Genomic DNA, 20,677 nt, shown 5'->3' with positions numbered 1-20,677 from the left:
ATGTAAAGAACTGCGAATTTCTAAAATAATTACAATGTTGAATCAAGTGCTGTCTTTTGTAAAGGGTAACCTAATCAGTGAAATACAAATAACTAACACACACACACACACACACACACACACACACACACACACACACACACACACACACACACACACACACACACACACACTACACGCTTGTGCCTCAATGGATTCATGCAGACTTGTCAGAAGAAAAAATAAATAACATACTCATTTCACGCTGGCACATAAAATCCCAAACAAAATCTTATTTTAAAACAACAGCTAATTTCTGCACCCTGCTAGCAGTGTTCTGCTCTGAAACTCTTCACATTACACTTGGACTTTGCACATTCCAAGACAAGCCGAGTCCTCATCCCCTTGACTCGTTATTATAACAGCTAACAGTCCCGAGCCCGACATCACTCCTCCCAGCTTACTAAGTGCCTTGTCACTTTTTGTGATTGGCATTGGAAGCATCAATTCACAGAAAGAAGCGAGGCTTTTGGAGCGAGGAATGTGCATCAAGTGGGCGGGGACGTGTCAAACTAACCAATAACGTGCCTGTTGGGGGACTTTGCAAACCTGAGCATTGTTCAGCTGAGTTGCTGCAAAGCTTTGCCTGGGTGAGAAGTATCTGCTCCGTTATACCCTCGCACAGAGCGACCCACTCAGAAGCTGGGATAACTTGACAGCTGCTGCTTCGGGCAGTTGCAAGCGTAACTACACTCAACCGGGATACTATTTTTTTTTTTCTTTTCTTTTTTTTTTTTTTTTTTTTCAGGACTGTTTTAAAATAAAAATAAAATGAACAGTACATGATACCCAAGTGCCGTTTTCGTGTATTTCAAAACAAAAGGAGTGTTCCTAAGTAATACATTTCAAGTCCAGCAAACTGTCTGAGGAACATTGTATGGTTTGTTTTTAGATTTTTTTTTTTTTTTTTTTTTTTTTTTAAAGCTGACACGTAGAGGATATATCTGGCATACTATCTGATGATTTTTTTTTGGAATATAGTGTTTTTTTTTTGTTCGACCTGGAGGCAGACCGAAGTATGCTGACAGACCATACTGTACTTGCATTTCAAATCTATTCCTGGAGTCGAGGGACAGATGTCGTTGTAAAATAAAACGAAACAAGCTGGCTATTGTATTTTACACATCACGTAATAAAGACTGTTGCGCCAATATTAACAGTATGACTTGCTGGATATAATTGAACAAAGTTCATGAATTGTGGTAAAGAACGTTGTCTTGGAAAAGCGGACTGGGACTTTTACCATGGCGCTCTCGGGTAGACGTTTTCACAATGTGTACATGGTGCTGTTAATATTTTGGACTTTGGGCTGGAAAAATGCTGCATCTAATCAACTTCGTCAAGAGTTTCAGGTGCTGGAACAACAGACTATTGGCACCAGTGTGGGCACTATACTAACCAGACCGAGTTTTACTTACAGATTTAGTGAACACCATCAAATATTTGCCATCAACGGGACAACAGGTGACATTTATACCACATCAGTTATTGACAGAGAACTTTTGCAAAGTGATGTAATTAACCTGGTGGTCCTGTCTAGTCAACCTACATATCCGACAGAGGTAAGGATCGTGGTAGTGGATATTAATGACAACGCTCCCGTGTTTCCTGATCCGTCTATTGTAGTGTCTTTCAAAGAAGATGCCAGCAGTGGCAGGCAAGTTATACTGGACACTGCCACGGATTCGGATATCGGAAGCAATGGAGTAGATCATTCAACTTACCAAATAGTGAAGGGCAACGAAGGCGAGAAATTCCGTTTGGATATTACAGTCAATCCAAGTGGGGAAGGGGCTTTTTTGCATTTGGTTTCAACCGGCGGTCTGGATAGAGAATCAACTCCGTTTTACCAGCTGTTGATTAAAGTGGAGGATAAAGGAACGCCTAAAAAATACGGGTTCTTGCAAGTAAATGTGACTATTCAAGATATCAATGACAACCCGCCTGTTTTTAATGAAAATCATTATCAAACAAGTGTTTTTGAAGATGCAGCAGTTGGATCTAGCATTCTGCAGTTAACGGCAAAAGACCAGGACGAAGGAGCGAATGGGGATGTCAGGTATTACTTGAATGAGGGGACACCTTTTCAAATTGACCCTAAAGCAGGCACCATTACAATAAAGGACACGTTGGATTACGAAAGCAAAAAGCAATACTCGTTAACAATTCATGCTGTGGACAATGGAGTACCTCCCCTTTCAGGTAGGGCAGAGGCAACCATTAAACTATTGGATGTTAATGATAATGACCCAGTGATTAAGTTCAGATATTTCCCAACTACTTCCAAAGTTGCTTCAGTAGATGAAAATGCTCAGATTGGCACTGTAGTGGCCCTGTTGACAGTCTCAGATTCAGACTCCTCTTCTGCTAATGGGAACATTTCAGTTTCAATTCTAGGTGGGAATGAACAAAGACACTTTGAGGTTCACACCTCCCCTGTTCCAAATTTAAGTTTAATTAGAGTGGCCAGTGTTTTGGACAGAGAACGCATTTCTTCCTACAACCTGACTGTGTCAGTGTCAGACAATGGCTCCCCCGTGGCAAGGTCTTCCTTCGCTAGTTTGGTTATATTTGTAAATGACATTAATGATCATCCTCCTATTTTCCAAGAGAGTTTGTACAAAGTTAACATCAGTGAAGATGTACCCAAAGGCAGCTACATTAAAGGTGTTTCAGCAACAGATGGTGACTCTGGGCAAAATGCCAACCTGCACTACACTATAGTGTCTGGAAACAGCTTGGGGTGGTTTGCCGTCAGTGAAAACAGTGGTTTGGTGACTAGTGCTGGCTCATTGGACAGAGAGATTGCATCTGAAATTGAACTAAACATCAGTGCCAAAGATCAAGGTGTCCAGCCCAAAATCTCCTACACTAAGCTCATAGTAAGCATAACTGATGTAAATGACCAGGTTCCTACTTTTACACAAAGTTTGTACCATGTCTCCATAATAGAAAATTCACCTCCAGGCAGTGAAATATTAGTGCTGTCAGCTACAGACAATGATTTAGGATTGAACGGCACTGTGCGATTTTCTTTGGATGCTGAAACTCCAGCCCAGTTTCGGAATCGTTTCCGTCTGGATCCAGTTTCTGGGAGATTAACAACAGCAGCAGAATTAGATAGAGAAGAGAAAGAGACGTACCTGCTATTCATCCAAGCAACAGATTTGGGCACCCCTCCTCTTTCCTCACTAACTAAAGTGAACATCACTTTAAAAGATATCAATGATAATAGACCTGTTTTCTACCCAGTCCACTATTTTGCGAACATTAAGGAAAATGAACCACCTGGCTCCTATGTCACCACCGTCACAGCAACAGACCCTGACCTGGGGAAGAATGGGACTGTTAGATATGTGATCACAGCAGGGGACACTTTCAAATTCCAGATACAAAGTAACACTGGTGTGATCTCTACTAGAGTTTCACTTGACAGAGAAGAGAAAACAGCATACCAGCTGCAAGTGGCTGCAGCTGACAGTGAGAACCTTCGCTCACAAAGCCAGGCAGTAGTCACAATTACTGTCATTGATACACAGGACAACCCACCTTCCTTCAGACAGAGTGCCTACAGTTTTGTTATCTTTGAAAATGTTGGACTGGGCTCCACTATTGGCACTGTTTCTGCTTCCACACTTGACCTGAACACTAACATTTCTTACTTAATCACATCAGGGGACCGAAGAGGCGTGTTTACAGTGAACAGGGCCACCGGTCAAATCAGTGCAACTAGCCCTATAGATAGAGAAGAACAAGCATTTTATCAGCTAAAGGTAATTGCGAGAGGTGGAGAAGTGACTGGAGAAACTACTGTCAACATTACTGTGAAGGATTTGAATGATAACGCACCACGCTTCCCTCACGCTGTGGAACATGTCAATGCAGTTGAAAACTGGGGAGCAGGACACACCATACTTCAAGCTAAAGCTGTTGATCCTGATGAAGGCCCAAATGGTATGGTACTTTACAGCCTTAAACAAAATCCAAAATCACTTTTCCAGATTAATGAAACACATGGACAGATAAGTTTAACTGGACCGCTTGAAATAACTACAAGTTCATATCAAATTGAGGTTACAGCGTCTGACATGGGCGTCCCTCAGCGCACGTCCAGCCTGCTCGTCGCTGTTCATGTGCACGATGTAAATGACAACCCGCCCGTCTTTGATCAGCTTTCATATGAAGTCACCATTTTGGAATCGGAGCCAGTGAATACTAGATTCTGTAAAGTACAAGCCTCTGACAAAGACTTTGGTTTAAATGGAGAGATTACATATGATATCCTTGGAGGAAATGTAATAAGTACATTTGGCATTTTTCCAGACGGGCAGTTGTACATTAAAGCAGACTTAGATAGGGAAGCCCAGGACAGATACAGTTTGCTTGTGGTTGCAGCAGACAGAGCCGTGGAGCCACTCAGTGCTACTGTCAATGTAACTGTGCTCTTAGAAGACGTGAATGACAACCGCCCCCTGTTTAACAGTACAAACTATGTATTTGATTTTGAGGAAGAACAAAAGGGAGGGTCACTGGTTGGAAGGGTCTATGCTGAGGACAGAGATTTTGGACCTAATGGTGAAGTAAGGTATGCCTTTGAAACACCACAGCAACATTTTGAGATAAACACCATTACTGGGGAATTAACGAGCACCCAACAGTTTGACAGAGAAATGCTAATGAGGCAGATAGGAGCTGCTGTGTTCAGCTTTACAGTTGTGTCTTCAGATCAAGGATTACCCAAACCACTAAAAGATCAGGCTAAAGTCCAGATTTATATCAGAGATATTAATGACAATCCACCCAAATTTACCAAAGACATGTATCAAGCAACCATATCAGAATTAGCCCACAATATGATGCAGGTCCTGAGAGTCTCTGCCTCAGATGTTGATGACAGTAAAAATGGGTTGGTCAGCTACTATATCAGTGAAGGAAATGAGGAGAACCAGTTTGCAATGGACAGCGGCACAGGGCAAGTAACACTGGTAGGAAAGCTTGACCATGAAAATACTGCATCTTACTCCCTGACAATTTCAGCTGTGGATTCTGGAAGTACAGCACTTTCTTCATCTTGTATTTTAAGCATCAACGTGCTCGATGAAAATGACAATTCCCCTTCGTTCCCCAAGTCTGCTTTGATTGTGGATGTCTTGGAGAATATGAGAATAGGAGAACTAGTAGCATCTGTGACTGCAACTGATTCCGATTCAGGTGATAACGCTGAAATAATTTACAGCATCACAGCAACGAACAACCACGGGACATTCAGCATCAGCCCCAACACCGGGAGCATTTTCCTTGCAAAAAAGTTGGATTTTGAAACACAGCCTCTCTATAAACTTAACATAACAGCAAAGGACAATGGGAGACCCCCAAGGTCCTCATCAATGCCAGTAATTATACACGTCAGAGATTTTAATGACAATCCTCCAAGTTTCTCTCCTGGTGATATTTTTAAAACCATTACTGAAAACATGCCTGTTGGTATCTCAATAATGACTGTGACTGCTCGTGATACCGATGCAGACATTAATGGCCAGCTGGAATATTCTATTCTGCAACAAACACCAAGGGGAAACCATTTTGCTGTAGATTCTGCAAGTGGAACAATATATACAAGTGCAGAAATTGATCGTGAATTTACCAATCTCTTTGAATTGACTATCAAAGCCACTGATCTGGCTGTTCCTGTAGAATTTAGACGCTATGCCTTAAAGAATGTGACTATCTGGGTAACAGATCAGAATGATAACGTTCCAACATTTATTTCCCAAAATGCACTTGTTGCTGAACCAACTGTTATGATTGGCTCAATCCTGACCACAGTCGTGGCTTTCGACCCGGACGAAGGAGCTAATGGAGAGGTTGAATATGAACTGGTGAGTGGGGATCCCAACACTTTTATAATGGACCGCTATAGTGGAGACATCAGGGTTGCTTCTTCCCTAGTACCTTCTAAACTAATATACAGTCTCATTGTGTCAGCCACTGACCTTGGGATAGAAAAGAGAACATCAAGCACAGAGTTGACCGTTATCCTAAAGGGCTCTGACGGGCCAGTCTTTTCACAGCAAAAATACATAACTGTTGTTCGAGAAGGGGAGCCAGTGGGGACCAATGTCATTTCACTGGATGCCTCATGTCCCACAGGCTCTGAAGCCTTAGTGGGATTTTTCATAGTGTCAGTGCGCTGTGATGGAAAACCTGTTGGCCGGCTTTTCACCATTGGACGCCATAGTGGTATCATCCAAACTGCTGCTGTCCTGGACAGAGAGAGAGGCTCCAACCTGTACCTTGTGGATGTGTATGCTATGGAGAAAGATGCAAGCTTGCCCAAGACGCAGAGAGCCGAGGTATGTGATTTCTAAATGATTTATTAAATATTATTACAACAATTTGGCCCCAAAACATCACATAAGATGCTAGAATATGTTGATTACAATAAGGGTTATGAAACTGCTCTAGGCTGTTCTTAAAGAAGCCAATTTGAAGCATAACAGGTTCATAAATAGAAAACTAGTTAATTCCTCAAAACATTCTTAAAATGAATTCCAATTCTAAAAGAAAACAAAACAAAAAAAAAATACTGGCTCAGGAGTTAATTCTAATGAATTGATTTCTGTAACCAAGCAAGCAGTAAAATACGATACATTGTTGTCTGAACGGGCCTTGTACAGGACGACTCCCCACACCACCTCCTTCAGGAGCTGAGATTTTTGTGTAATAGGGTAAGTGAACTGGGCCTTGGCAGCACTTCAGCACTGTTTTATTTATATGTATCTGTCAGTGAATTCTGTGGCTGAGAAAAAGGATGCTGTGCTGACCGTGAGCGCATAGTTCTGTGCTTAAAACCCCAACCTGTTGTTTTTTTTTGTTTTTTTAATTAAACTTAGTAAATTGTGTATGTGAGTAATTTGTAACATTCATGGAATGTTATGATGGCAGTTAAGCAAAATGCATAAGAGAATGGCTGATAAAAAGCTACTATAATATGAAAAGTAGAGAACAGTAGAGTAGAGAAAACCTCTACGTAAAGCCTTTGAACAGTTATTCGGTCATCTCCTGTCCGCTGGTGTGGCTCTACAGGGGATCAGTGACCATAAAATTGAGTTACCTTTTAAGATTTAAGCTTTTCCTTTAAACACTTCAATGCTGAAACATTTCCAAATCCATTATAGAATGCACCTCTTCAGCCTCTTTTTCATTTTCCCTTGTGGGTATAAAATGATTTCTCTGAACTTGAACATTGAAATCCTACACCTAGTTTGGGTGGCTGAGAGTCAAAACCACTCCTTCAATCAAAAACAAATGTTGCAAAAAAATTCAGTTGGAAGCTAAAATGTAATGTTATTATAGGTTGGATGTTTTGTTTGTTAAAAGTATATTTTTTCCGAGCATAAATAATATTAATTTGCTTTTCTCTGAGAAGTCTGTTTCACAGTATCAAGTTGTCAACATTGAAGTGAGCATAAAGGCTTTAAAAATTTGAATTGAATTGGACACTTTTACAACCTTTTAGGTATTTTTAGGTAATTCAAGACATAATAAATACATTGCTGGAGGAGAAAACTTTTTGAAGTCATTCTTGAAGTTCTACATTTCTTCAGAATATCTCGGTGTTTATCAGTAGGGTTCCATACAAAAGAGATTTAAACATGCCCAAACCTATCATCTGTATCTTTCACACATTAAAAATCTGTCAATTCATGTGTGCAGCACAGGAACACACACCAGCAAACATAGAAATACAATCATTCTATAATTCTGGAATTACTTTCCTGCTGTTCTTATCTCTAAAATTATCATGCAAGTTAAACCCAACAAGTTATTTATTTGCTTCCTTTGTTGAACCTGCAGCCAGAATAGTTAGGGTGTGTGTTTGGTGAGGTTTCAAGGGTTGTGATCTTAAACAGCCTCAACCCCTGTGAGCCTGCTGCACAAGGACATTACTTAGGAAAGTTTTTCAAGAAGCAGAAAGTAACGTTTCTTTGGTGTTTGGGTTGGAGGAGTTATGTGGTTTAAGGGTGTGGAATCCACACGGATAGCCTTGTGATTGGTTATCTTCACATTTTGGCCTGCAGTGCAGTGTGGTGGAGAATTCAGTAGTGCATATATTGCTAAACTGTTCCTGTAACATCATACAGTTGACACTTCATATTAATAATAGGGAAATCTAAAATGAAACGATTTTTTTTTTTGCCACCTTCAGTGACAGGTTTAAAGCAATGCTTGACCCTTTTAATGACAGAGACTGTAGGAAGTGGGAGTCAGTTTGTTTCTAGTAGGACTGCTGTGTTGGAGGGAGCTTGCACACGTGGAATACAGATGGCTACAGTAGATAAAGGTGTCCCATCATTGCTCAACACAGTGTACGTCTTTCTCTTTCTCCTCTGTCTCCTCTCTCTCCCTCTCTCTCCCCCTTCTCTCCCTTTCTCTCCCTCTCTCTCTCTTCTCTCTCTCTCTCTCTCTCTCCCCCTCTCTCTCTCTCTCTCCTCTCCCCTCTCCTCTCCCCTCCCTCTCTCCCCCCCCCTCCCTCTCTCTCTCTCTCCCCCCCCCCCCCCCTCCCCCCCCACCCCCCCTCTGTGAGTGCCGATTCTCATTCTCTGCGCAGGATCTAGGAGCGTCTACATAACAAGCAGGGAAGTCAGTGGGTTCAAAGGTTTATGGGCAGATTTTTAGGAATAACCCAATCTAAAATACTAACTGATTTTTATTGTGTTTGTTTGTCTGGGAAGAGGGTTGTGTCTGATGCAAACTATGCAAAAATGTAAACTTGGGAAACATGTTTAGGCTTTTTTTTTTAAATCGATGGCACTGATTTATTGCAGTCCTGGGGAAATAAAATGTCATTAGAAGGGCCCTCCTAGAATGTAGCAACCCATAAATATTTATACAAGTTAAACTTTACAGTATCGTCATATTTAAACAACATGAGTTATCCCAGTTTCGAGTTCCAAAAAAATAAATCAAATCAAATCATTTACACACATGGACAGTGCGTGTTGACCATATTCCTGCATGTTTTCATCTAAACACTTGTCCTATCCGTTATTAGTCTGCAACTAGAGGATGGAGGGTATTGCAGTAGAAAGAAACAAAAAAACACAAGCAAGCACTTTAGAATCAACTTTATATATATAAAGCTGCTTGGAAACAGCAAAGGGGTTCTGTACCGACTTAGTGTTTCTTTGTTCCTCGTCAGTTACTGATTAGGCTGTCGGCCATGGAACTGCACCCAGGCATGGCTCAACAGACCAAAGCAGTGAGGTTAGAATCTTTAAAAAATCCTAACTGAACCACTTTAAATGAGAGTGCATGTATGCGTGCTGGGTACGTGCATGCTGGGTGCGTGTGTGGGTGCTTGTATGCTGGGTGTGTGCGTCCTGGGTACGTGCTGGGTGTGTCCGTGCTGGTTGTGTGCATGCTGGATGCGTGCGTGCGTGCTGGGTGCGTGCGTGCGTGTTGGATGCGTGATTGCATGGGTGCTGGGTGCATGTGTGCATGCGTGCCTGTGGGCTGGGTGCGTGCGTGCATGAGTGCGTGCATGCGTGTCTGTGTGTGTGCGTGCGGGCTGGGTGCGTGCGTGATGGGTCCGTGTATGCATGCGGGCTGGGTGAGTGCGTGATGGGTGCGTGCATGCTGTGTGGGTGCGTGCTTATGTGCGTGCTGGGTGCGTGCGTGCTGGGTGTTTGCATGCGTGTGTTCTGTGTGCGTGCTTGCTTGCATGCTGGGTGCGTACGTGCTGGGTGCTGGGCATGCGTGCGTGCGTGCTGGGTGTGTGCGTGCGTGCTGGGTGCTGGGTGTGTGTGTGCTGGGTGTGTGCGTGCGTGCATGTGCGTGCCTGCTGCATGCATGCTGGGTGCGTGCGTGCTGGGTGCGTGCGTGCTGGGTGCGTGCGTGCGTGGTGCGTGGGTGCTGGCTGGGTGCGTGCTTGTGTGGGTGCGTGCATGCTGCTGGGTGCTGCGTGCGGGTGCTGGGTGTGTGCGTGTTGGGTTCGTGCTTGCTGGGTGCGTGCTTGCTGGGTGCTGGCTGTGTGTATGTGTGCGAATGATGGTGACATGGGGGTGACAGCGTGCATGGGTGCGTGGGTGTGTGGGTTGCGTGTGTGGGGGTGGAAGTGCCAAATGATGCCCCGCTGGGTTGTGGAGTGGGTGGTGCGTGATCTTGATGGGTGACGGGTGTGTGAACGTGGATGGGTGAGTGACAAGCCTCAACCCAACGGTGACGCATGATTGCTGGGGTGCACCCAAAGCATGGGTGTGTGCGTGGGGTGATGGAACTGTGTGAGGGGTGTGTTGCGTTGTGATGGGTGAATGACCCACCACGGTGTGGGTGCATGCGGTGATGTGCGTGCTGGGTGCATGCTTGCTGGGTGCTGGGTGTGTGCATTCTGGGTGTGTGCGTGCTGGGTGCTGGATGTGTGCGTGTGGGGTGTGTGTGTGCTGGGTGCGTGCTTGGGTGCTGGGTGCGTGCGTGCTGGGTGTGGGTGCGTGCGTGCTGGGTGCGTGCGTGCTGGGTGCTGGGTGCGTGCGTGCTGGGTGCGTGCGTGCTGGGTGCTGGGTGTGTGCGTGCTGGGTGCTGGGTGTGTGTGTGCTGGGTGCTGGGTGTGTGCGTGTTGGGTGTGCGTGCTGGGTGCTGGGTGCGTGCGTGCTGGGTGCTGGGTGTGTGCGTGTTGGGTGTGTGCGTGCTGGGTGCTGGGTGTGTGCGTGCTGGGTGCGTGCGTGCTGGGTGTTGGGTGTGTGCGTGCTGGGTGCAGGGTGTGTGCTGGGTGCGTGCTTGCTGGGTGCGTGCGTGCTGGGTGCGTGGCTGGGTGCTGGGTGTGTGCTGTTGGGTGCGTGCTTGCTGGGTGCTGGGTGTGTGCGTGCTGGGTGCGTGCGTGCTGGGTGCTGGGTGTGTGCGTGTGGGGTGCGTGTGTGTGCTGGGTGCGTGCTTGCTGGGTGCGTGTGCTGGGTGCCTGCTTGCTGGGTGCGTGATGTGCTGGATGGGTGCGTGCATGCGTGCTGGGTGCATGCTTGCTGGGTGCTGGGTGTGTGCGTGCTGGGTGCGTGCGTGCTGGGTGCTGGGTGTGTGCGTGTTGGGTGCGTGCGTGCTGGGTGCTGGGTGTGTGCGTGTTGGGTGCGTGCGTGCTGGGTGCTGGGTGTGTGCTTGCTGGGTGCGTGCGTGCTGGGTGCTGGGTGTGTGCGTGTTGGGTGCGTGCGTGCTGGGTGCTGGGTGTGTGCGTGTTGGGTGCGTGCGTGCTGGGTGCTGGGTGTGTGCGTGTTGGGTGCGTGCGTGCTGGGTGCTGGGTGTGTGCGTGTTGGGTGAGTGTGTGCTGGGTGCTGGGTGTGTGCGTGTTGGGTGCGTGCGTGCTGGGTGCTGGGTGTGTGCGTGCTGGGTGGCGTGTGTGTTGTTGTGGTGAGGCTTGCTGGGTGAATGGTTGTGTGAGTGTGTTGGGTGAGTGTGTGCTGGGTGCGGGTGTGTGTGCGTGTTGGGTGAGTGTGTTTGCTGGGTGCTGGGGGTGTGTGTGTTGGGTGAGTGCGTGGGTGCATGGGGGTGGTGTGTGGTGTGGTGTGTGTGCGGAGTGTGGGTGCTGGGTGTGTGCAGTGTTGGGTGCGTTGAGTGCTGGGTGATGGGTGTGTGTGAGTGTTGGGTGCGTGAGTTGATGGGTGATGGGTGTGTGCGTGTTGGGGTGCCGTGAGTGCTGGGTGATGGGTGTGTGCGTGTTGGGTGATGTGCGTGCGTGGGTGGCTGGGTGTGTGAGTGTTGGGTGCGTGCGTGCTGGGGCTGGGTGTGTGCGTGTGTGTGAGTGTGGGTGAATGGGTGTGATGGGTGTTGGGTGTTGTTGAGTGCTGGGTGTGTGAGTGTGAGTGTGCTGGGTGCGTGGGTGTGTGGGTGTTGGTGTGTGAGTGCTGGGGTGGTGCTGTGTGCGTGGTGTGTGTGTGTTGGGTGCGTGCGTGCTGGGTGCTGGGTGTGTGCGTGTTGGGTGCTGGGTGTGTGCGTGCTGGGTGTGTGCGTGTGGGTGCTGGGTGCGTGCGTGTTGGGTGTTGGGTGTGTGCGTGTTGGGTGCTGGGTGTGTGCGTGCTGGGTGCTGGGTGCGTGCGTGTTGGGTGTTGGGTGTGTGCGTGTTGGGTGCGTGCGTGCTGCGTGCTGGGTGTGTGCGTGTTGGGTGCTGGGTGTGTGTGTGCTGGGTGCGTGCGTGCTGGGTGCTGGGTGTGTGCGTGTTGGGTGCGTGAGTGCAGGGTGCTGGGTGTGTACGTGTTGGGTGCGTGCTTGCTGGGTGTTGGGTGTGTGCGTGTTGGGTGTGTGCTTGCTGGGTGCTGGGTGTGTGTGTGTTGGGTGCGTGCTTGCTGGGTGCTGGGTGTGTGCGTGCTGGGTTTGTGCGTGTTGGGTGCTGGGTGTGTGCGTGTTTGGTGCTGGGTGTGTGCGTGTTGGGTGTGTGCGTGCTGGGTGCTGGGTGTGTGCGTGTTGGGTGTGTGCGTGCTGGGTGCTGGGTGCGTGTGTGTTGGGTGCTGGGTGTGTGCGTGTTGGGTGTGTGCGTGCTGGGTGCTGGGTGTGTGCGTGTTGGGTGCGGGTGCGTGCGTGTTGGGTGTGTGCGTGCTGGGTGCTGTGCGTGCGTGCTGGGTGCTGGGTGTGTGCGTGTTGGGTGCGTGCGTGCTGGGTGCTGGGTGCGTGCGTGTTGGGTGCTGGGTGCGTATGTGCATGTCTGCATTTGAACTTGCCATTCCTTAGTTAAATGCCATTATTTTCAGCTCAAGACACCACTGTATTAATGCCCACTACTATATACTGAAGCAAACCACAGATCCCTGATGCTTTTCACTTACTTTCATGCTTTTCAGTGGTGGCTCAGCACAAGGTGTTGTTTTTTTCAGTTTATAAAGTTGAATTACTATTACACAGCATGTTGCTACAATTCTTGGTATTGTTTCTGCTGCTTTTAAATATTTTATATTTGTTTTTGTACAGTTTACGTATTGTGTTATTAATAAATAGTACAGTGCCGTTAAATGGAGTTTGTTTTGTCGAAGCGCATGTTGCTAACATTGTAGGACGTTCTTGTACTTTCTTTGCTGCAGTGATGATTTATACTTATTTGTTCAAATGGGTTCTTGTATCAATACATAAAAGAAACCTTGTGCTTCCCCATTTAACTTGACATTTATTGAAGAGGAGGCATGTTCTTGTAAATAATAATAAAGGAGAAAAGATAATAAAACATCTTGGTGTCTGATTCATGGTGTTGTTGACCATACATCTGGAGAGCATGTCTGTGGTTAATAGAAAGATCCAACTCAGGGTCAGCACACATGGTCACTGCTGCACTGGATCTAATTCAGTATGAATGCGGCTACATCTAGCATAGTTACCATTGCACCGCAGAAGAACACAGACTTTACATGGGAGCTAATGTTGAGAGACAGAAAGTTAATTTCATTTTATTATAGAAATAACTTTAGAGTGTTCAATCCAGTCACATGCAATGGGCTCTATTCACAAATAGGCTCTATTTCTCTCAGTATTCGTTGTAGCGTTCAAGAACCGCATTTGTTGTATCCTGGTTGTCCTTATCGTACCACTTTTTTTCATCATATTCCCGAAAGTTTTGATATTGTTTTATTCACACACTGCAACCTTTTTTTTCAACCTTTAATTTGGAAAGTTTGCCTGGTGCTCTGTTTTAATTGAGTAGCTTTACAGAGGTAGGCTGTGAGCTGTACATTATATGCAGAGTCACTTTCAATAAGACATTGATTTAGCATCTCATTCGCAGGGTAGAGCACAAGAAGGTTAAGTGACTTGCTCAGGGTCACACAGTAAGTCAGTCAGTGGCAGCGGTGGGATTTGAACTACTGACCTTCTGGACCTTAACCACTGGACCACACTGCCTCTTTGCATTGTTGCAAGAGGGAGCGTGATCTAGATGCACTGCCATCCCTAAAGACTTATTTTTTGTTTCCTCTAGCGAACAATGTGTGTACAGACAACACGGGAAACAGAAAAGATAACATAATACATTTCTTGTAAACTTTGCAGGGTGTTTTGTATCTTTGTAGGGTGTTCTGTAACTTTGCAGTGTGTTCTTTAACTTTTTTATAATGTGTTTCTTGTAAACTTTGCAGTGTGTACTGTAACTTTGCAGGGTGTTCTGTAACTTTGCAGGGTGTTCTGTAACTTTGCAGGGTGTGTTTTGCAGGGTGTTCTGTAACTTTGTGTTCTGTAACTTTGCAGTGTGGGTGTTCTGTAACTTTGCAGTGTGTTCTGTAACTTTGCAGGGTGTTCTGTAACTTTGCAGTGTGTTCTGTAACTTTGCAGGGTGTTCTGTAACTTTGCAGGGTGTTCTGTAACTTTGCAGGGTGTTCTGTAAGTTTGTGTGTTCTGTAACTTTGCAGGGTGTTCTGTAACTGCAGGGTGTTCTGTAACTTTGCAGGGTGTTTTGTCACTTCACAAGGTGTTCTGTAACTTCGCAGTGTGTTCTGTAACTTTGCAGGGTGTGCTGTAACTTTGCAACTTTGCAGGGTGTTCAGTAACTTTGCAGTGTGTTCTGTAACTTTGCAGGGTGTTCTGTAACTTTTTTGTAATGTGTTTCTTTGTAAACTTTGCAGTGTGTTCTGTAACTTTGCAGTGTGTGTAACTTTGCAGGGTGTTCTGTAACTTTGCATGGTGTTCTGTAACTGTAACTTTGCAGGGTGTTCTGTAACTTTGCACTTTGCAGTGTGTTCTGTTCAGGGTAACTTTGCAGGGTGTTCAGTAACTTTGCAGTGTGTAACTTTGCAGGGTGTAACTTTGCAGGGTGTTCTGTAACTTTGCAGTGTGTTCTGTAACTTTGCAGGGTGTTCTGTAACTTTGCAGGGTGTTCTGTAACTTTGCAGGGTGTTCTGTAACTTTGCAGGGTGTTCTGTAACTTTGCAGGGTGTTCTGTAACTTTGCAGGGTGTTTTGTAACTTCACAAGGTGTTCTGTAACTTCGCAGTGTGTTCTGTAACTTTGCAGGGTGTTCTGTAAATTTGAAGGTGTTCTGTAACTTTGCAGGGTAAAGAAATATGTAAAAAAAATATTAGCTTGCAAATTGGATAATTTGTCTGAGCACTACTTTTAATATGCGTATGTATAAATGAAGGGCCAGCCCCACAGCAAGCATTATTCGGCATGTAGCCTAGCTATCATTTTAAAAGAGTATGTGCAGTGACAGGACTTCTTGTTTATCATGGAGTTTCATATCAAAATGTGTGCTTATTACACTGAACACATAGCATTATATTATAGGTGATCAAAGACAGCTTGTTTACAGAACTGTATAATTATCCGAGATGTATTTTTTTATATAATGAGAAGTTTGTTGGGAAAGAATATAATAAAAATGAAACATTTGGATATTCACATTCCCTGCGCTCTGTTCTGAGGTATGTTGTTTTATTGTTTATGGCTCTTGGTAAATGCTGCCTTGCAGAAACCCACTCTAATTGGCTGGCTCGTAAGAGCTGGCTGTTCTTCTGTTTTGCTGTCTAATTGAACACATCTGGAAAACAGATTAGTAAGTAATGCAGCACTCCATGTGACTGCAGTTTGCTGCAGTGCTTGGGGTACCTGTGCTTTGTAATAAGGGTGTGTTGTTAGAGGAGAGTTAGATTTGTATGAAAAAGTGTACTGTTCTTGTATCTTAAAGAGTTACCTGCACCAGTGTTTGAAATGATAAGACACAAAGAACGACTCTTTTCACATTCAGCTGTTTTTAAAAGTAACTACACTATGACTAAAATCAGTGACGTTCTCAAATTTCGCGTAATGTTTTCAAAACGGACACTTTCAGTGCAAAGTTCAGAGTAGTTCCTGGATCTGTTAGTCATAAAAGGTCCCCTGAGAGTAATTTGTTTAAGCTGTTGAATGCAGGGAAAAGCAACTTTTTGCTTTGTAACACGCTGTAACACATCAATGCGAGAATGGGGGGGGGGGGTGTCTCAATTATTTTCTTAATTGGGTTTCCTCATCACATCTGCCTCTGCTGCAGAGGATTATACTGTGTGGATTCAGGGCCTCGTGTGACATCACAGGTAATGCAGTACAGGTCATTGTGTAATGCACTACAGGTCATTGTGTAAAGCAGTACAGGCCGTTGTGTAAAGCAGTACAGGTCATTGCGTAAAGCAGTACAGGTCATTGTGTAATGCACTACAGGTCATTGTGTAATGCAGTACAGGCCATTGTGTAATGCAGTACAGGCCATTGTGTAAAGCAGTACAGGTCATTGTGTAATGCAGTACAGGTCATTGTGTAAAGCAGTACAGGTCATTGTGTAAAGCAGTACAGGTCATTGTGTAATGCAGTACAGGTCGTTGTGTAAAGCAGTACAGGTCATTGTGTAATGGAGTACAGGCCATTGTGTAAAGCAGTACAGGTCATTGTGTAATGCAGTACAGGCAGGTGAGTGTCTGGCTAAGTCATTACTTTGATCTCTTTTTAGATTATGTTTTTCTTTTTTTTTGGTAAGATGTAGGTCTTTGAAGTTACTGTACAAAAAAAAAAGAACAATTGAATATGTTTGTAAAGTTTCCCTCGATTAAGTATAGATGTACATTTATTATCCTGCTTCACTCTTAACATATACTTTGAATACTTTGTTTACAGATAGATAGATAGATTGATAGATAAATAGATTGATAGGTAGATAGATAGAAATACTTTGTGCATAATCAAACATTCTTTTTTATTTTGTTTTTTCCCCGTACCATTTGACCAAAGCTTGCAACCATGTTTATATATTTTAATTAGAGAGAGAGAGAGAGAGAGAGAGAGAGAGAGAGAGAGAGAGAGTTTTGAATTTTAAAATCCTGTGTTTATATCCAAAAAAATACTAAAAAATACATCTAGCCACAAAGCAACAATTTCAAAACAATAGCAGCACTATCACGGTCCATTCAGATCACTTTTAAAGGTTTTTTTTTTTTTTTACCTTTATAGGAACACAATGATCTCTCCCTCCTCGCTCACCCAATCTCCAATGCACCAACGCTCTTTAAAACTGTCCAAGTCCTGCACCATTTGATAATAATTAAAATCAATCTTAATCCTGGAGACCATCAGGATTCTAAAATCACTTACAGCATTACTAAAACCACTGGCTAAAATCTTGCTCTTTCAGGATTTTAAAATGGCCAATTTCTCCTGACCCATTACAAAGTTGACCAGTGAGCACTTGTTTCTTTGTTTAAAATACATTTAATGTTAAAAACAAAGAGCTGTTTTGTAAAAACAACTCTCAAGGAAGCCAGCAGGTTTTCTAAAAAACTAAAAAAAGGCTGCAGCCGGGGGCAGTCTGAAAACAGGTGGAAAACTGTCTCCACTGCGGAGCAGAAAGGGCACTGATCACTGACCCTCGGCTCCACACGGTTCAAGTATCGGTTTGTGGCTATAATTCCATGCAGCACTCTCCACTGCAGGTCTCCAGAGTGCTTGGGCAGGAGTAGTTTAGATATAACTCTCCAGACAGTGGATTCATCATCAGGAACACTGAACTGAGCTCTCCACTTAGTGTCCCCCAGGTCCTTCCTAATAACGTTTTTTAATACACATTTCATACAGCTGCTTTTTCTCTGCTGTATGGAAAGCCACCTCTGCCCCTCTCTTCAACAGCAATATTTTGCCAGGTGATTCCTCCTCCTCTGGCACTGAGGGGGAGACCAGCGCTTTGGGGAACAGGGGCTCCCGCTCTGGAACCAAGCACTCTGATGAAAGACTAGTCAAAAATTGGGACATAGCTGGAATAAGAGAGGCCTGTAAATCACTCAGGATCTTTTCTACAAACCACACTGATTTGATCTGTAGTGATGTAGCTAACTCCCTACTGGCTTTCCATTTAAACTAAAATCAATCAGCTGGCCAAGCTTACTAAAACCTGCTTTATAAAACACTGAAGACATATGTACAGAATTAAAACTTTCACATTTAAAAATGGGATTAAAAAGCAGAGGCTCTTCAAAAACCCATTTAGTGCACAGCGACCCTTCTGATCTAGTGTTTTTTAAAATCCTCCATGTGTTAAGCAGGTTTTTGTAAAAACTAACCAGCCGCTATCATTGAGCTGTTCAGGGGGTAATAAAAACAGGTGCTTGTCGAGCCGCAACCCTCCTGCTATGTGCAGGAGTGAGTGAGCCAGGCCTCTCCAGCTCAGCTCTGGGGCATAGAGCAGCTTGTGGGCAGCGTGTACCTTGAACACTGCCACTCTGCTGAGGATATCAATCAGCCTCTGCCCCCTTCCTCACGGGGGAGGTACAGGACAGCCGGACTCAGCCAGTGATGCCCACTCCAATAAAACTGGACCAGACACTTCTGAATCTCATTTAACAGACCCAGGGGAGGGTCCAGACACGCCAGCCTATGCCAGAGCATAGATGCCACCAGATTGTTAATAACGTGGACCCTCCCCCTAAATGAGAGTCGTGAAAGGAGCCACTGCCAGCTCTGCAGCCTCTCTTTCACTTTATCCAGCAATCCCTCCCAGTTCTGTTGCATGAACGCTTTTTTCCCAAAAAACACTCCCAATATCTTAACCCAGTGTTTTCCCAGGTCAGTGCTGGGGGCAGTGATGGGAGAGTTACTCCCTCCCAGCTACCAGACAGAAAAGCTGCACTTTTTGCCCAATTGACCCGAGCTGAGGTGGCCTTTTCATAATTCTTAATGCTGGATTCCAGCACAGTTACGTCCCTGTCATTAGTAATGAAAACATTAAGGTCATCAGCATACGCAGATATCCTGATGTCTCTTATTAAAAACAGATTATCAAAAATGGATCGGTCTGGTACACAATAGGATTGATCCTTATGCACCACTGATCCTATTTGTGTCCGCAGCTGATTTGCCAGCGCCTTGGAAAAGATTTTGTAGTCTGAGCACAACAATGAGACGGGTTACAGAGGTCTGCTTTCTTGGGTAGCAGCATGATTACTGCCCTGCGGCAGCTCAAAGGCAGCTCTCCATCCCGGTTTCATTCCTGAAGGACCTTATAAAAATCCTGTCCAATACAGTCCCAGAATCGTTTATAAAATTCAGCTTGCAGCCTGTCTATCCCGGGTGCTTTCTGGTTGAAGAGCTGCATGACAGTGACAGTGAGCTCCTGGAAGGTCAGCGGGGTGTCCAGCCTGCGCCACTTCTCCTCACTCAGACTGTGGAGCCCCTGATGCAGTCGCTCCATCTCTCCCAGGTCACAGTTCTCAGCCTTAAAGAGACCACTGTAGAAATCCACTGCAGCATGCTTAAGCTCCGCAGGGCTGGAGACCTCTCTCCCGCAGGGCAGCCTCAGACAGCTCACCTGCTTGCGCTCCGCTGTCTTCCTCTCCAGGCTGAAGAAGGCTGTAGGAGCGTCCATGTCTTTAAGCTCAGTGAAACGGGCTCTGAGCAGGGAGCCCTTCATCTTCTCCTACAGCAAGCTGCCCAGGCGCTGCCGTCTCTCCTGCAGTCCCCAGTACGCCCCCTCACTGCACTGAACATCCAACTGCCTCTCAAACTCCACAATCTCACTCTGTAACTCACTGACCACTGCATCTACCGACCTGGTGACACTCTGGGTGTATTGCTGACAAAACATTTTAATTTGGACCGTTCCGATATCCCACCACTGCCTCAAACTGGCATGCTTATTTTTTTCTTTTCTCCAGTTCTGACAAAATAATTAAAAATAATTGGTGAATTGTTTGTCTAACAGTAGTTTTGTGTTAAAGTGCCAGTATGACTTTGAATGTGTTTTGGTGGGTAAATAGATAACAGCAGATACAAAGTGATGATCAGAAATAGAGTTGAGTGAGATACTGCATCTAATGAATTTATTTGTGTGATGCTTTGGTGTGTAAAACCGGTCCAAACGTGCCCCTGACAGCTGATTCCTGAATTCATGTGTATTGTTTGCTGGTGGGATGAAAATTCCTCCAGATGTCAACCAGGTCAAAAGTGTTTAATACAGTGGCCAGCTCTCTAACAGATTGGGTATTGGGCTCCCCGTGGTTTCTATCATTGTTAAAAATCCATAGTGCAGTTAAAATCTCCTCCCAGCATGAGGACATGACCAGTGTCACATTGTCCCAACACCTGACTCATCTTTTTAAAAAATAAAATTTGCTACCCCCCAACATCAGGAGCAGAAATAGTAATAAAACTTAATTAAAAAACACTATATTTTACTTCTACTTTTAAGAGTCTTCCTTGAACAACTTCATTTATTGCTAAAATTTCTACTTTAAAACCTGGAGAAAATAAAACAGCCACCCCTGCACTGACATTTGAGCCGTGACTTAAAACACAGTCGCTCCCCCGACTCAGACTGCCAGTGAGACTGGCTAGTGCAGTCTGAATGCATCTCCTGCAATAAAATCACGTTTGCTTGTTTACTATTTAAAAAATCAAATAGCTGTGCTCTCTTATTAAAATCTCTACCACCATTTATGTTAAAAGAGCCTAAAATAATTTTCTCCATTGGTAAAAATAGATTGCTCAACAATAAAATAAAGACATAAACGCATAAATATTCCAGATAAAATTAGCCATTCAAATCTTCCTCACTGAATTCATATGCTTTTTCAGTCTGAATTTTGATTGAATTCAGCTAAAGTTGCTTTCCTGAGTACAACATTTGCAGAGTATAGAAAACGTTTCTGATCTGGGAAAAATGATTT

The 20,677-nt window shown here is 44.8% G+C and overlaps 1 protein-coding gene across 1 annotated transcript in view; it reads left to right on the top strand.

Annotated features, from left to right (window-relative positions):
• The first annotated feature begins 981 nt into the window (after nucleotides 1–981).
• Nucleotides 982–20,677, top strand: part of LOC121328870 (protocadherin Fat 4-like) — a 144,698-nt gene continuing 125,002 nt past the window's right edge. Inside the window, exon 1 of the mRNA XM_041274000.1 lies at nucleotides 982–6,392. Coding sequence (XP_041129934.1) covers nucleotides 1,284–6,392 — 5,109 coding nt within the window. The 5' untranslated portion in view covers nucleotides 982–1,283. The remainder of the gene's footprint in view (nucleotides 6,393–20,677) is intronic.

Source organism: Polyodon spathula, chromosome 2 (genome assembly GCF_017654505.1).
Source record: "Polyodon spathula isolate WHYD16114869_AA chromosome 2, ASM1765450v1, whole genome shotgun sequence".
Taxonomy (NCBI): Eukaryota; Metazoa; Chordata; class Actinopteri; order Acipenseriformes; family Polyodontidae; genus Polyodon; species Polyodon spathula.
Note: the sequence above shows the minus strand (reverse complement) of the source record. Positions and strands in the feature narration are given on the sequence as shown.